This window comes from Scyliorhinus torazame, chromosome 11 (genome assembly GCF_047496885.1).
Source record: "Scyliorhinus torazame isolate Kashiwa2021f chromosome 11, sScyTor2.1, whole genome shotgun sequence".
Classification (NCBI taxonomy): Eukaryota; Metazoa; Chordata; class Chondrichthyes; order Carcharhiniformes; family Scyliorhinidae; genus Scyliorhinus; species Scyliorhinus torazame.
The window spans coordinates 29,941,186-29,959,196 of NC_092717.1; the positions used below are offsets into that span (position 1 = coordinate 29,941,186).

The 18,011-nt window shown below is 41.1% G+C and overlaps 1 protein-coding gene across 4 annotated transcripts in view; it reads left to right on the forward strand.

Annotated features, from left to right (window-relative positions):
- The window catches only part of rnf19a (ring finger protein 19A, RBR E3 ubiquitin protein ligase), an 87,853-nt gene that overhangs the window by 2,508 nt on the left and 67,334 nt on the right, over positions 1-18,011 (forward strand). Inside the window, exon 1 of one of the 4 annotated variants that reach the window (XM_072467105.1) lies at positions 5,832-5,875. The exons of the other annotated variants lie outside the window; for them this stretch is intronic. Within the exon in view, the coding sequence (XP_072323206.1) occupies positions 5,847-5,875 (29 nt within the window). The 5' untranslated portion in view covers positions 5,832-5,846. Of the gene's footprint in view, positions 1-5,831; positions 5,876-18,011 lie in introns of those variants that run through there. 4 annotated transcript variants of the gene reach the window in all.

Consider the following 18,011-nt stretch of genomic DNA (forward strand, 5'->3'; position numbering starts at 1 on the left):
AGATTAGCCCTTGTTTCTGTTCTGATTATTATTGCTTTCTGATGATGAAGGGTAAGGGCAGAATTAGATTTGGCTAGGTGGCACGGTGGCGCAGTGGTTAGCACTGCTGCATCACGGCACCGAGGACCTGGGTCCGATCCCGGCCCCGGGACACTGTCTCCCTGTGTTTGTGTGGGTCTCACCCCCACAACCCAAAGATATGCAGAGTAGGTGGATTGGCCATATTAAATTGTCCCTTAATTGGGGGAGGGGGGGAGAATAATTGGTACACTAAATTTATAAAAAGAAAAAAATGATTCGGCTATTGTGGTCCTGAACAGTTGAATATCCTAATAGGCAATCATTGCTTGGCTTTCAGGGGCGGCTGGCTACTTGTTTGTAGCACTGAATGGCATGCAAGCCTATGAAAATTAAATTAAGAGAGGAAAGCAAGAGTAAAACATAAGTGAGAATGAAAGGACCAACTGGGATATGACGGGTTAAAGAAAAGTATTTCTGTGCTCCTCAAGTTACAAAGTTGACTTTGTCACCAAGCAAGGTGATGTAAATTTGGTATTTAATATTTAAATACAATTTTAAAGTAATTTTTCCAATATAATCTGGGATATCAGTTGAGGTTCTTGCATCAGTAAAGGGATAAGACATACATGTTAGTGCAAAGCAATTGGGTGTGTTCTCTGCCATGCAATTATGTTTCTATAATTATGCTCGGCCCTGTGCATAAAGAATTATAATTGAGAATGGGGGTGAGACTGACGTGCTTCAAACATATGTGTCCTTGTGTACGGTAGTCTGTAAACTGTATTTGGCAGGTGAGAGTTCATAGTGTTACAGTAGCACCATTGATGGTACAAATATTTCAGCACCTCTGTAATGTCTATAAAGCTTTATAGCAGTCTGCCAAAATCTTTTACCAACTGTTGCAGAGAAGTCGAACAACTGCAAATGATAACCATCTTGTTTCGGTCAGTCCTAGAGAAAGTTGAAACCAGGGAAAATAGTTGCCTCTTGATATGTAACTTCATCTGTAATTGAGGAACTGTTCATTTGAATTTGCTGTGACTGAACAGGAATAAATTTTGTTTGCTTCCACTTAATGGGTTAAAATCTCTGCAGATGTGCCTTTTGATGTTTGTGTTGATCCTTTGAGGCTTTGGACGTGTTTTGGGTGAGAGTGCTGTTAACTGTTCAATAAGATTTATAATCTGACCTAAGCCTTTTCTGTGAAATCTTGTTCATGATGTATTACTTAGTTAAGTGAATTTTACACAGACACTATTAGGTCATGTTTTTTTCTTAGCTTGATGGAGGCACAGGTAAAATCTTGAAAGCAATGCAGTTTTTAATGATTTTGCACAGGTTTTCTTTCCTGCAGGTTTTCCTCCAAGCCACATCCTCTTGGATGCAGCATTGGTAGTCAAACTTTGTGATTTGGAAAAGAAACACGTGATGTGAGAAAAAAACAGTTTCGCGCAATAAGTTCTTCCGGTCTGGAGTGCACTGCCTGGAAGTGTGGTCGAGGCATTCAAGAGGGCATTAGATGATTATTTGAAGACAAACTATGTGCATGGGGTATGGGAAAAAGGCAAGGGAATTGCACAGGCGTGCTGATGCTGACACAATAGACCAAATGGCGCTGCAACAATTGTGACTGCATATTTGCTCAATGTTATAAATTGCTTTTCTTGAGGTTCTAGACACACTATTTCTTTAAGACTTAAAGGTCCTCAGTCTGAGTATATTTACAACTCCCTTCCGATTTTATGGTGCCTTTTTTGTACTTTATTTAAAACTTCCATTTTTTGCAATTTATCATCACTTCAGGTTTACATCACCTTCAGTGCACTTGAGAATTGGATGATAGACTTAACTCTGTGCATTGAGGGATTAAGTGTATTTTTTTCAGCCTATTTAACTGTGTGCAAATAGAGAAATGCAAAGCAGTGACATTTAGATTGTACATTGGAACCATATAGTTGATGTGATAATGCACAATATAAATTTAATGTAGATGTGTCCTGTTTTTTTTGCTATCCAGCGTCCATACAGTTTAATTAAAAGGGTGCCACTGGTTTCAGCCTCCAGTAAGGAGACTAATCAAATTTTACATAATTGCAAATCTTGAAGGCCTGACACTGCATGTCTGAGAATATTTTCTGTAAACATTGTATTTTGGGAGGCTTCGCGTTTGTTTAACTGAAAAAGTCAGTTAATTTACTAAAGAAATTGGGAATGGATTATCCATAACTATAACCATTGCTAGCCAGGTTCTATAAACTGCACAGTAGCCAAGAATTGCACACTATTTCATACAAATGTGTGTTGGTGAATATCGTAGTTGCTGATCTAACATCAACCGTTTTCATTCAATGGTGTGATTTTGCAACAACAGTTAAATTCTTTACGCAGCTTTTCAGAATTAAAAAAGCTGTAAATGTCAAGAGTGAAATCTTGTTTCTTTGTATTTGTTCTTGTGTTCCTACCTTGTAAATTGTCAGTGAATAACTGCATCATAAAACTTGCAACATTTATGGAAAATTGCTCTGGGTTGTTGTCATGAATGCCACTAACCTTAGAAACAGAATCCTGGAATTTGTGTGGAAAGAGCTGAATTTAAAATTGTTTGAGGCAGGAAGTCAGCAATAAGTGGAAACTGTTGAATTTATTCACAAGTCAGCTCCAGGTTGTTGCTACCAATAAATTGCCTTTGTTGATCCTCACAACAGCATATTTTAGCTTGATGCAGCGCCCCACCCAAAAAATGAACTTTTGTTTCTTTTTGGATAGGAAGTGACCTCCTGAGCAAATATGAAATTATTATTTCACGGGACGTGGGCTCATTTGTTGCCGCTCATTAATTTCCCTTGGGAGAGCGTTGGTGAGCTGCCACCTAAAACTGCTGCAGTACATGTGGTGTAGGTACAATCACAGTGCTTTCGGGGAGGCTGGTCCAGTTCAGTTTCTGGTCAATGGTAACACCCAGGATATTGATGATGGGCGATTCAATGGGGAGATGGTTGGATTTTCTCTTGTTGGAAATGGTCATTGCCTGGCACTTGTGTGACATGGATGTTACTTGCCACTTACCAGCCTGGGCCTGGATATTGTCCACCTTCAGCTGCTTATTCACACGGATTGCTTTAGTATTTGTTTTTATTTCGGATGCTTTGTATTGAAATACAATGACCTGGGGTGAAGAGGAAATATGGGAAACTTGCCTTTGGTGCAGAATTCTAAACCATTTACTTAATAACCTTGTGCAAACCCATAAGACACCAACAAGTACATAATTAAAGAAAAAGCACATGCAAGTTATTTCTAGGTTGTTACAGCTCCGAACTTAAAAAATGAAAATCAGTGTGATGATTTCCATTTCTCACATACATCATCACCTTTATGACTTGATTGATTCTAACAATGTTGACCTGCTTCTGCTGATGTAAGCTGAAGTCTGCTTCGTTAAGAGTGCCCACATTTATTTAACAACAGAGAAAATAAACTTTTTATCAATCAGAAAAGATCTTGGGTCCACAATTGAGTGCTTTCCATCATGCACTTAGTCTGTCGTGGAATAAATTTCCTGTAGGTGGTGGTAACCCTGATCAAGTGATAAGCTTTTTTCTGAATGCTGCAGCTGCCAAGTGCCTTGGCTTGTTGTTAAAGTTGCACTTCACTGCCCACATTCTCCACTTTGATTTTGGGGGCAGCACAGTGGCGCCGTGGGTAGCACTGCAGCAGCCTCATGGTGTCGAGGTCCCAGGTTCGATTCCGGCTCTGGGTCACTGTCCGTGTGGAGTTTGCACATTCTCCCCGTGTTTGCGTGGGTTTCGCCCCCACAACCCAAAAAGATGTGCAGGGTAGGTGGATGGACCAATTGGAAAAATTAATTGGGTACTCCAAATTTATTTAAAAAAAGTTTCACTTCAGGCAACTGTTATAAAAATTTTTTTAAAGTTGAACTTCAGGCAACTGGAGTGTATTCCGATACACTGCTGAATTTGTGTCTTGAATGGAAGGACTTTGGGGAGTCAGATGAGCCACTTGGTGCATAATGCCCAGATTCTGATTCCTTATAGCATGTACAGTTAGGTTTCTTCTGGTCGTCCGTGTGGCATTTGCACATTCTCCTGCGTCTGCGTGGTCTCACCCCCACAACCCAAAGATGTGCGGGGTAGGTGGATTGGCCGCACTAAAATTGTCCCTTTTAATTGGGGGAAAAAAACTTATTCTGGTTGGCTGTGCATCCTCCCCTACCAAGCATGGTGATGATGGGGGAATTCAGTGATAGTTGAATGCTCAGAATAAGTGGTTGCACTCGCTTGCTGAAAATGATTATTGCCCAGCTCGTGGTGCGTAGGACTTGCTGTTTAGCAGTCCAAGCAATAATGTTGTTCTGGTCTTGCTGCTTTTGGGCAGTCTGCTTAATTATGTGAGGAATTGCAAATGAGACTGAATATTGTAATCATCTCCACTTCTAGACTTATGCTGGAGGGAAGTTCAGTGATGAAGCAGCTGAAGATGGTTGGACCTAGGACACCACCTGTGAGATGATTGGCCTCCAACAACTATTTTGTGATAGTGTCAGTCCAGCCAGTGGAGAGGTTTTTCTTCTGATTCCCATTAACATCAATTTTATTAGGAGTGATTGATGTCACACTTGGTAAAATGCTACCTTGATGTCAATGGGCAATTATTCTCGCTCCACCTCCAGAATTCAGCTCTTGCCCATATTTTGGTTAAGTTTGTGCAATGAGGTCTAGAGTTGAGGGGACTTGGTGGAACCTAGAGCTTCAGTGAGCAGGTTATGGTGAGTAAATGCATTAGTGATAGCATTATGAGTGACATCATCAGCACTTACATACTGATTGAGAGTATGTGGTGGTAATTGGTCATATTGGATTTGCTCTCTATGTTCAGGATGCACATGGACAATTTTCCAGCTTGTTTAGTAGATGCCATGTTGTAGCTGTATTGGACCAATTTGGCTAGAGGCACAACTAGTTATAGAAAGCAGCTAGGATGTTGTTGAAACTCCTACCCTGTTGTAATCGAGTGTGCTCAGACATTTCTTGATAACTGGTGGAGTGAATTGGGTGAAGACTGGCTTCTGTGGGGTTTGAGATACACCATCTACTTCCATCTGGAGTTGGTTGCAAGTGCTTCAGCCTTGAGTTTTTGCATTTGTGCACTCAGCAATTATGTTAATCAACAAGAAACAATGCTATTATTGTCATTACTATCAACGGATATTAAATACTGATTGCTTTTATTTGAAAAAATAATTTGGATCATTTTTGAACACCAATGTTCTAAATGTAAAAACATTGTTAAACTGGATTGTGTTGTTTAATTAGATACTCAGAAATTAATCTCACGCCAAAAGCTGTAAGGTATTGAAATAGAGGGGCCAGTCACCAGAAAGTATTTCTAGGTAAATTTAAAAACTACAATTCTTTCAAATTCCATCATTGAGAGAAAGGTACAATTTATAAGTGAGCTGATCTGCAATGGATTGCTGTATATTGTCAATTTGCCACATGTATAGGACAGATCAACAGATGTTTATTGTCCTGTAGTTCAAGCATCTGTGTATTTTTCGCCCCGGACTCCTATTGTTGTTAGCAACCAATGACCATTTTAAGTTTTTAAAAACCAGCTGCAAAGCAGTTTGGTGGTCCTGCATACACTACCACAGATTGTGGGGGCTCTGACTTGCGCATGTGAAACTTGTTCTGTTGCCATTTTTGTCAGAGACCATGATGTGACAGGCGAGAGGCTTCCTAACAAGGGCAGGGAGTCGCCCCCCTTGAATTGCAAGGAATGTCAGCAGTAGAAAATGTTCTTGAATGCTTTACACTATAAGCAAAAGCACGAAGTACGTAAAGTTAAGTAGCACATTTATAATATTTACACAGACGTGGAAGTGTTTCATGAGTTATCTGGTCAAATATGTTTTGTTTTGAGAATATTTTTGTCTCCTGCCCGAAGCCATCGCAGGCTTTCTATATAAGGAATTCAGTAGCTGTGAAATCTAAGCCCTGCAAATGTTTTAAAATAGGATCAGCCCTTAATGATCTCCACTTCAGGTGGGATCTTTTCTGGCTGTTGACTTTGCATTTCCAGCAATTAGTATATATTTCTGACTTATTTTGGGTTTTCTTCTAACAAGAGAAAGCATGCCATTAAGTTTTGGGATTTGCTGTTAATCAGTCTCATCACTGCCAAACATTTTCCTCCCCTCCTGCATAATATCTCTGAGATATATAGGTTGGGATATATGAAACTTGCTGGCAATGTATAGAGCAATGAACATCTGGATGAAGAGCCCATCTTAAAAGGTCGAGTTAAAGATTAGTCCTATTTTAAACAGTTTGTTGGGCTTGGATTTCACAACCGAAGGACCCCATATATGGTAGGCATGCCTTAGCCTTGGATGGAAGGTTGTGCAGAATATAAAATTTATTCAAAACTTGTTATTTTTTTCTAGGTCTTATGCAATCATCATTCAGCTAAATAATGAATTTGCTATATATCCAGCAACATTCATGTTCAGACTTCCATGATATGCCTCTGAGTCTTTACTTTGCTGTTAATAACAATCAAACATATTATAGTTTCACGATGCTGAGGACCTGGGTTCGATCCTGGCCCCAGGTCACCGTTCGTGTGAAGTTTGCACATATTCTATGTGTTTTCATGGGTCTCAACCCCACAACCCAAAGATGTGCAGGGTAGGTGGATTGGCCATGCTATATTACCCCTTAATTAGTGGGGGGGGGGAAAATAATTGGGTGCTCTAAATTTTTACAAAAGAAAATTACAGTTCACTACATGTGTAACTTTGCAAGTGTTTCAAATAAGGAATAGTGGTTCGTTTGTGTGGTTATACAGCTGAAACACAATTACGGGATTTTGATGATGTCATGCACCACAAGAGCAAAGCTCATCTGAATCCAGTGGTTTTAGATGATTCAAGCCAGCTGCTAAATAATAGGAGACTGCTTGTATTGTAACAGATAGGCATGCATTGGTCTCCTCTTTCGCTTGTCTTGCTCGCCACAGTTTCCTGGTATATTGTATGTAAAGTCCATTATTACTATTCAACCACATTTTAGTTACAGTTGAGTCACTACCAGATTTTTACTGATCTTATACAGAGCTCTGAAGTTGCTACTGACATATGTGCTAGATAACCCTTCTGTACTCTTAGCCAAACAGCAGATGTATAGTAATGTCACCACCTTCAAGTTTTCCTACAAGCCCACACCATCCTGACTTGGAAGTATATCATTGTTCCTTCACTGTCGCTGAGTCAAAATCCTGGAACCCCCTTCCCTGTTGAGCACTGTGGGTGTGCCTGCACCACATGGACTGCAACAGTTCAAGATGCTGACTCACCATTACCTTCCAAAGGGATGTTATGGATGGGCAATAAATGGTGGCCTAACCAGTGATGCCCACATCATGAAAGAATTTTAAAAATGTGAACATTTTGAATTAAAGTAGGTTCACAGAATAATTATGCATGCAGAAAACCATTTAACCCATTCAGAATGGCCCAAAACTCCCCCAAGTTACAGCATCCAGTTGCTTTCTAAATGATTTGGTTTTGCCTCCACTGTTGCCCCTCGGGAGTCCCATCCAAATATTGATTGCTGTTTGTATGAAGAAGTATTTCTTTATCAGTCATAAATATGCCTTTTCCTAGTTTGAACCTGTCTTGTGTTCAATTATCATAGCTTACTCTTGATTTTCATGCATTTTATATATTATTTACTATCTTGCATATTTAGAAGATAACTTCTTGGTCAACAACTTTCTAGACTTGGCGTTATTCAAGCACCGGAATCTTTCATTTGTGTTTCAATGATCCATACTGAAATTCAACACACAAGTGTGGCCTGATTAATATGGCTTGTGCATCTGGTTGCCATTTCCTCTTATTTGCAATAGACTGGGCGGCATGGTGGCGCAGTGGTTAACTGCTGCCTACGGCGCTGAGGACCCGGGATCGATCCTGGCCCCGGGTCACTGTCTGTGTAGAGTGTACACATTCTCCCCATGTCTGTGTGGGTTTTATTCTCACAACCCAAAGATGCGCAGGTTGGGTGGGTTGGCTACGCTAAAATTGGCCCTTAATTGGAATAAAAGATTGGGTGCTCTAAATTTAAAAAAAAAAAAGATTTGCATTCGACTGTCTTGCCTGTACAATTTAGTATTTATTAACTTTGCTGATAGATGCTCTAATTGGTTGGACGTGTTGGGTATCAAGTCCATTAAAACTTTGGGTCTCTGTGAACCTTATCCTCCACAATTCACCACTGTTTATGGATTCACCGAATCACAGAATCTTTTCAGCGCAGAATGAGGCATTCAACCATCCAGTCTGCACTGGCTCTCTGAAAGAGCATTCTACCTAGTTCCACTCCTCTGTTTTTCCCTATAACCTTGCATATTCTTTCTTTTTAGATAGCAATTCAATTCCCTTTTGAATAACCCAGATCAAACCTACCTTCACCACCCTCAGGAAGTTTGTTCCAGATTCCAACCACTCTCCGAATGAAAAAAGTCACCTTTATTTTGAATCCCTGCCCTCAAGTTCTATTGAGATGGAACAATTTCTCACTTTTTTACCATAGCTGTACCCCTGAGGACCTTGAATACCTCTATCAAGTCTCCTTGAGCTGCCTTTTCGCCCAAGGAAAACAGACCCAATCGCCAATTTGTTCTTATACCTAATGTTGTTTATCCCTTGTACTCTCCCCAATGCTTTCACACCCTCCCAGGTTTGGTGCCCAAAACTGGACACCGTACTCCGGATGAGGCCTAACTAGTGTCTTGTGTAAGTTGGCCTCCTTAGAGGTACTATAAACTGCTTTCTTAACATACCCTGCCATCTTCAATGACTTGTGTGCATATACACAGAGGGCCATCTGTTCCTCCTTTAGAGATTCTGCCTTTGCTTTATACTGTCCATATTCTTCCTCCCAAAACGAATCACCTCACTTCTCCACATTGAGCATTAACCTACTACTTGCCTGCCCAACCTATCATGCTCTTTTGAAGTACTAGACTATCCTCATTAGCCAAATATTGGGGATATTGAGAACGTCATCAATCTCTAGTTAGTAATTTGCATGCAACGGGACTTTCAGATGGGTTGTAACCAAAAGTGGGAATTCTGCATTTTCTTTCCTACATCAGGAGTATTGATGCCCGTTGTAGTACCCATACAAATGCCTTATTGGCAGTGGCTGGGGGTGAAGATTTAATTTAAAATATAGATTCTCAATGGGTAAGCTTGCTGCGCATTGTTTAAAAAAAAAAAAAAAAGAATTTAGTGTAATTTAAAACAATTAATTTTTTCCAATTAAGGGGCAATTTAGCGTGGCCAATCACCTAACCTGCACACCTTTTGGGCTGTGAAACCCACGCAAACACGGGGCGAATGTGCAAACTCCACATGGACAAATGAACCAGAGCTGCGATCAAACCTGGGACCGTGGCGTCGTGAGGCAGCAATGCTAACCACTGCGCCACCGTGCTGCCCTGTGCTGCGCATTAACTGTATAACACTCTAAATGTATTTAATCTGCCATTGGGCAGATTAAATCTCTCTGGTAGGTGATTTGACATTTAATGTCGCAGTTTGTAGATTTGGAAATGTTATGATTTTAGAAATAACTGATATGTGTTTCCAGTATGATGCATAGCAGTTGAATTCAGTTCACAGCATTAAATAACACGACATTTCAGTTTGTGACACATCTTGAATTAATGGCATGATGTGTATGGGGCTCTATTTCAGGATTCCTGGGCATTGCATTTCTTCCAAGACGATGAATATTTACAAGGTGAACGTAAATGTTTCAATACTAAAAGTGCTTATTTCTCAGAATTCATTCTATAACTACAATTCTCTCACATAGAGCTTAATGTAATATTTCCCGCTGCCACTCACTCAATTTGTGATTAAATTTGATTAATTACATTGTGATTTGTCAGGCTGTGACCGAGGAAAATATGTTTGCTTCTACCAAGGCTGCTTTTTGCTTCCTGCTCCCCAACTTGCTTTGTTGATGGATCTATAGTTGCGTAAGTACTCTTTCAAAAGGTGACAAATGACTGCAGTTGGTTTTATAGTTCCACCTAATGAACACCACAGAACCAGTATGACATGTATGCAACTTTTTGTGTCCTGCCTAAGTTGTCAGACCAAACCTGAACACAACACTCTGGGTGCTGCGGGGGAATGCTTTAGTGGACAAATATGCCAAAAGTTGCAACATGTTGCAATTGTAAATGCTGAGTCTATGCATTTTCTTGACCAAAATTTGAAGTTAAAACACAGTTTAGCAAGTTTACAGTTCCTAATAGGGTTTCATAATTGGCATACAAGCCACAAGGTGCAGTGTGATTCCAGCTAATATGTTTAATCAAGAACAAGTACTGTACCCATCCAATTCTACTTGAATGTTAAAAGCAAACTATGCAAAGTTCAAGTTGGAAGGAAATTGCAAGAATATTCTGTGCACATATATGGATGCTCTTGAATACACATAATCCAGGATCACAGTGAAACATATGAACCAAATACAGATGTCCGCTATTTAGTATATTTCTGATTCTGCAAAGGGAAGATGCTTTTGGGTTTGAACAAAGATTAAAATGTGGTGAGGTTAGTCAGCAGGTTTATCCGATCAGTCATTGAACCACATGGGAAGGTCGCAGGTTCACTGTCTGGTCTCTGCTAAAATAGTCAATTGGTGGTAGGAATGATGCTGCTTGCCTGGGCATCCCTGGGCTTTTTTTGGGAACTGGGGTACTGTGGAGAGAGGTGCAGGGTTAATTCTACTGATTGCAGTCTGGTTATCTTGTGCCGAAAATGCATGTGTGAAAATTAGCGAATGCATTAATTTTGAAACCCTCTTGCTCACCAATCCATTGGCATTCAAATATGAATAATGGCGTCTTGGTTGATTTACTGGATGGTACCTAAATCCAGGAGAAAATGTTGTCGGAAAGGAAACTGCCATAGAAAATGAAATGAAAATCGCTTATTGTCACAAGTAGGCTTGTGAAAAGCCCCTAGTCGCCACAGCCTGTTCGGGTGGGCTGGTACGGGAATTGAACAGTGCTGCTGGCCTGCCTGGGTCTGCTTTAAAAGCCAGCGATTTAGCCCTGTGCTAAACCAAGGTGATTTGAGCTGGATGGCCTTGAGGGCTTTTCTCCTGTTATAGCATTCCTATGTTAATACCCTCTATTATTAATTTCACTATAAAACTTGTGTATGTCAAATTACCAACGTTCTTGTGCAAGAATCAAGTTTAGAATGTTGAGGGGAGATCAGATTGAGGTCTTTAAAATTATGAAGGGTGTTCAATAGAGTAAATAAAGAGAAACCGTTGCCCCTGGTTAGCAAATGCAAATAAGGATATTCATCTTGGAGATGCATCATTCAGGAGTGAAATCATGAAACACTTTTTCCACAAAGGCTAATGGAAATCTGGAACATTTTCCTCCAGAAGCTGTAGATTCTGGGTCAGTTGAAACTAAATTTGGTAGACAAAGGTATCGAAGTATTTATAAGGAAGGTGGCTAAATGGAGTTAATCACCAGGTCAACCAATATTTAACTGAATGGTGAAAAAGGCTTGAGGAACAGAATGGCCAACTCCTGTTACTGCTTGAGCAGCCAGTTACAAAAAACAAACCTGGAAACACATTTACTGCAAACCCAATATTTAAAAAATACTCAAACTCTTCTGGGAAAAGTGTTTTTTTTTAACCAATACATATCGTGTCTCCACGATTTAACAGGACGTTTTGTACATTGAGTAGCAACTATCCACCTGGTGTAACTATTGTTTCAAGAGCTAGCATTTCTGTGCAACCTTCAGTTTTCTTGCATGAATGTGCTGGATCTTCCAGTTTAAAAAATCATTTTAGCAACACAAGAAACAGAACAGATACATATTCGGATTGGTGATTCATATTTCAGCAGTGACACTTTTGATGCTGTGGTCAGTTTCTAGGTGAAAAATATTGGCAAGTTAAATCATGCCTGTTTGATTTTCAATTTCCCTGGCCAACACTTCCCCTGGCGAGCCTCAGCATGGGTGGTGAGGAATCATTTTCCCACATGGTGTTGATTGGTTGCTCCAATGTGAATAGAGTTCTGTTCTAGCTAACATCTATTTTTTTAAGAGACAAGACTGCCAAGTAAAATTGCAGCATGGAGTAGTGTTGTCTGGTCATGCAGATGATCAGTGGGAGTTCAATCCTTATGCACGTTTTCCTCATTGGTTTACAGTGAGGAGCAGCCCAGTTGTCACGGTTAGCATTTTGTGTCCAAAGGAGGGTCGAAATGAAATAGCATTCTGTAAAACTCTCTGTTCTTTTTTGTTAGACTTTTAACAGTGGGGTCAGAGTTCTCCAAGTCTTGATGACCATTTGAACTTCAATACCTTAGTTTTATGATCTTTTTCTGTACAATGCCAATAGATTGAATATTTAACTGGAAATGCAAAGGAGAGGATAACTATAATCCCGGGCATATCCGCATCTAAAAGTGCATTTGTTGGTTTTGCTGATTTAAAAAAAAAAAACCAATTCCGATTCAAATTGAATCCAACTCATGGTCTCCACAAGAGGGACATACAAACTCCAAGCTGACCAGAAATGGCATTGCACCTCATCTTGGGATGGATCTGATGCCATAAGGCTGAGAAGTAGCACACTGCTACCTCAAGACGCCAGGGACCTGGGTTCGATTCCATCCTTTGGTGAATGTCTGTGTGGGGTTTGTAAGTTCTCCCTATGTCTACATGGGTTTTCTCCGGTACTCCGGTTTCCCACAGTCCAAAGATGTGCAGGTTGGGGGCAGCACAGTGGCGCAGTGGTTAGCATTGCCGCCTCACGGCGCCGATGTCCCAGGTTCGATCCCGGCTCTGGGCCATGTGGAGTTTGCACATTCTCCCCGTGTTTGTGTGGGTTTCGCCCCCACAACACAAAGTAATTAGGTACTCTAAATTTATTTTTTAAAATGTGCAGGTTGGGTGGATTGGCCATGATCAATGCATGGGGTTACGGCGATAGGGGAGTGGGCCTGGATGGAGTGTGCTTTCGGAGGATCATTGCAGACTCGATGGGCCGAATGGTCGCCTCCTGCACTGTCTGGATTCTATGATTAGACAGAGCTGTAGCAAACAATTACACTTGTCGAGAAGTTTCCGATCCTCAAAACTGACCCTGCTAGAATTGTGCATGTAGTATGCCTGGTTAAGATCTAATTGGATGCAGCAATATTTCTACCCACCTCCTGTAAACACACTTGCAGATGGCTCATTCTTTAGATTGAAACATATGTAACAACCCTTGGAATGAATTGCTAGAGACTGCTTGGTGTGAAAAGTGTACCGTAGCAAAGAGTGAATGACTTGAGTGGTGAAAAGTATGCAGTGTGCAAAATACTTCCTTTTCTCCCTTTCCCTGGTTGTGCACTATTTTTCTCTTTCTATAATCACCCAAAAATGGTGCAATTTAATAATCCGTTTTCTTGACTTGAAACTGAAACAAAATAGACTCTTGGGGAGAGTCCACAGGCCTGCTACAAGCAATGGGATTTACAAGAAAAGTGCAAGGTAAAATGTTTGGCTGATTGGGGGCATTTATTTATTCTGTTGTCATTTTAATATCCAGACATCATTTTTGTTACTGCAGCAACAAAAATATGTTGCTGTTTTATCGTGCATCAAAAATGCAACATGAAATTTTTGGCTCTGTAAAGTATAAACATGTTTTGTTCACAATATGTGGCAGATACTCTGAAATGAAACTGCAAAAATTATAATACATCACCTGAAAAACTGTTTTGGAGAGCAATCTAACAAGTCAAAGTGACTGTGGCTTGAAAATACATGGAACTCCCACTCCTGGCTTTCCCTTTTGGGTGGCACAGTGGTTAGCACTGCTGCATCACAGCTCCTGGACCAGGGTCCAATTCCAGCCTGGGGTGACAGTCTGTGTGGAGTTTGCACTTTCTCTCCGTGTCTAGGTGGGTTTCCTCCCGGGTGCTCCTATTTCCTCCCACAGTCCAAAGATGTGCAGGTTAAGTGGATTGGACACGCTAAATTGTTCCTTAGTGTCCAAAGGTTAAGTGGAGTTACTGGATTACGTTGGAGGCGTGGGCTTGGGTAGGGTGCTCTTTCAAGGGCTGATGTGGACCCGACGGGCCGAATGGCCACAGAACTGTAAATTCTGAGATTCATATTTTGCAGATAGCTTCCTACTGGAGTTCAGCCTGCTGGAGAATGTAAATGGGCCGATTCGGAGGAGAGTGAATAGGTATTCTGAAATGCTAATATAGCAGTGGGGGGGGGGGGGCTGCTTGAATGAATGAGGCAGAGCGGTGGTGACATACCCATGATTATATTGTGCAAAGGGATGAACAAGGGTTTGAAGTAAGGGGACTGTTGGCTAAGGGTACTGGCTGTAGTTTTGAGTAGATACTGGCTGTAGTTTTGAGTAGAGATGTGATTGGGAGGAAGGGGGTTTATGGAAGACTGGATCTGATGTATTATTCTGGAACATTTCTATCTAACATTTGTGCACCAAAATTAAGATCTTTTATGTTTTATTTATAATGAATATATTCAAGTATTTCCTGTTGACTGCTAAGGTTACACCATTTTGGTGATGGGAGCCAAATCTGAAAGAAAATTTGGACTTTGGTTGAAAGCAAGTTCCACTTCCCTGATTGTGAATAACACTTCTACCCTAGTATCTTTAATAAACAAAACTGTGGGCACTCAGAGTACATGGAAGCCTCTGAGTCTGAAAGATTCTGAAATTATTTCCATCTTCTGCCACTCGCTCTCTAGTTCAATCTCCAAAGTTATCTCAATTTTTTCCCCACCCTCCAGTTCAGGTACAGTCCTTAGTTGGGGCCTCCTTGTGAACATGGTATACTATTGGCAACTACTTTCACATCCCCAGTAAAAGCAGGGTGCAAATCTTCCTTGTCTGCCATAACAGAACAGCGAAGTAATTTCTTGGGAATATGTAGTCGTTATTTCCACATGTGTGCTGACTATACAGATACAATAAAACTGTCTTTGCTTTTAAAATTGTCTTGTGTGGGCTCAGTATGTTCGCTTAGTCAGCGACTGCAAAATGCTAGATTTGCTTGCCTCTGATGTCGCAGCTGATGGTAAATCTTAATATCCTTGCACAGCAGCCAACTTTACAGTGAGGCCGTTTTCACCTCAACAATACAATTGAATTTTAAAAAATTGAACGAGGGTGCAACATTGGCAGTTTTCCAATCCTTTGGCACAGTTCCAAAAGCCAAGGATTTCTGGAAAATGACTGCCAATGCATCTACAATTTCTGTAGCTACTTCCTTTAAGATCCTAAGGTGCAAACCATCAGGCTGAGGGGACCTGTGAGCCTTTGATAAGTCAATAAGTAATCATTTTTTAAAATTTAGAGTACCCAATTCATTTTTTCCAATTAGGGGGCAATTTAGCGTGTTCAATCCACCTACCTTGCATACCTTTGGGTTGTGGGGCGAAACCCACGCAAACACGGGGAGAATGTGCAAACTCCATACAGACAATGACCCAGAGCCGGGATCGAACCTGAGACCTCGGAGCCGTGAGGCTGCAGTGCTACCACTGCACCACCGTGCTGCCCTCACAATTGAACTTTTAATAACTTTTATAATATATACCAATTGTTGTCTTGGGGAAAATGTGTTTTTGTTTGCTTATTAGTTGTGTTTCATAGCGAATAACACAATTTTCTTTCATTAAAAAGCTGTCTCTGAGGGCGGCACGGTGGCGCAGTGGTTCGCACTGCTGCCTACGGCGCTGAGGATCCGGATTCGATTCCAACCCCGGATCACTGTCTGTGTGCAGTTTGCACATTCTCCTCTTGTGTGTGTAGGTTTTACCCCCACAACCCAAAGATGTGCTGGTTAGGTGGATTGGCCACACTAAATTGCCCCTTAATTGGAAAAAAATTATTGGCTAGGCTACTCTGAATTTTAAAAACTGTCTCTGTGTGTGTTTTAGCAGGCTGATGTGAATGAAAACGAATATGATAATCAAATCCTCGACATTGTCTGAAGTATAAAGTTTTTTGAGCAAGGAAATATGGAAAGGTCAGACAGGACAGTTACTTGTTCAAGATAAAATTTACTTTCTGTCACATGCAGCTCTCTATTTAAACATGAGCTCCTACTTTATGTTGCTCCTGCTAATGACCTCCTAAGCTGATAGAATGTATATAATACATATCTTATTAGTTGCCAAATGGTCCTCAATTGCTGGCAGACATTAAGGTTCTTTGCTTTTCTGTCTTATTCCCCCAACCCCTATCCTTTCCTGGGATACACTTAATAATAATAATAATCTTTATTGTCACAAGTAGGCTTGCATTCACACTGCAATGAAGTTACTGTGAAAAGCCCTTAGTTGCCACATTCAGGCACCTGTTCGGGTACACCGAGGGAGAATTCAGAATGTCCAATTTACCTAACAGCACGTCTTTCGGGACTTGTGGGAGGAAACCGGAGCACCCGGAGGAAACCCACGCAGACACAGGGAGAACGTGCAGCCTCCGTACAGACAGTGCCCCAAGCCGGGAATCGAACCCGGGTCCCATGCACTGTGAAGCAATAGTGCTAACCACTGTGCTTGGCTACATGGCTGGCTGCCTTAACTGTCGGCCGAAAAGTGGGAATGAAAACTCTTATATAACTTTGTAAAAGATCTGAATCTTTTCCCGTCACTAGAGTCATTGGATAGTGATTTGAGTTTGAATACCTTGACTGAAAGCATCAGGTTGCACTTATTAACTTTTTTGCTTTAAGAAATTGATGGAAGTATAGTTTTCCTGATTCTTTATTGGGATGTAAAGATGTGTGTTGCTCGTAAAGCCAGCATTTCTTACTCCCTAATTGCTCTTCCGAGGTTGTTGATGAGTCATCTTGAAATGCTGTAGCCCATCTGGTGTAGATGTACCGACAGTGCTAATAGACCATAAGACATAGGAGCAGAATTAGGCCACTCAGCCCATCGAGTCTGCAATGTCATTCAATCATGGCTGATATTTTCTCATCCCCATTCTCCTGCCTTCTCCCCATAACCTCTGATCCCTTTATTAGGAAGGGAGTTCCAGGAATTTGATCCAGCGACAATGAAGGAATATCGTTCCAAGTTGGGATGGTGTGTGGCTTGGAGGGGACCTTGCAGATGGTGGTGTCCCCATGCATCTGCTACCCTTGTCCTTCAAGGAGGTAGAGTGCTGTGGAAGGAGTCTTGGTGAGTTGATGCAGTGCATTTTGTCGACACTGCATCAGTGGTGGAGGGAGTGAATGTTGAAGGTGGTAAATGGAGTGCTGATCAAACGGGCTGCTTTATCCTAGATAGCGTTTCTTGCCTATTGTAGAGTTGTACTCATCCAGGCAAGTGGAACGTATTCCATCACACTTCTGACTTGTGCCGTGTAGATAGTGGACAGGCTTTGGGGAGTCAGTATGTGGCTTACGCACCACAATTCCCAACTGCTGATCTACTCTTGCAGCCACAGTATACAATGATTTGACTTGGGGTTGCCACTGGCCAGAAACTCTAGGATGTTGGTACTAGTCACAATGCAGTTATGTAAAACAGTTACCCTTAATAGAGCTGTTAACATTTGATTTCCATAGTGAGGAGGGATCCCAGAGCTCCACAAGATTATCTTTCGTCTGCCCATCTCAGGGATACTCTATTTTTTTGATAGTAGCATTTCTGTTGCTGTATATTTAATAAGGGGGGAATATCTGTGCTGAGGTGGCTCTTGTGGAACTGAACTTTAGAAGTTAGAGAAGATTTGCCTTGGCTTTCGTAAATCAACAGTTAGATTGCTGCTGCTCAAAATAAATGTTTTTTGGATGGGACATTTTCTCTTTATTAAAAAGCATGAAGCATAATAAGAGCTTCCGTTGAGTTAAGGCTCTCATGG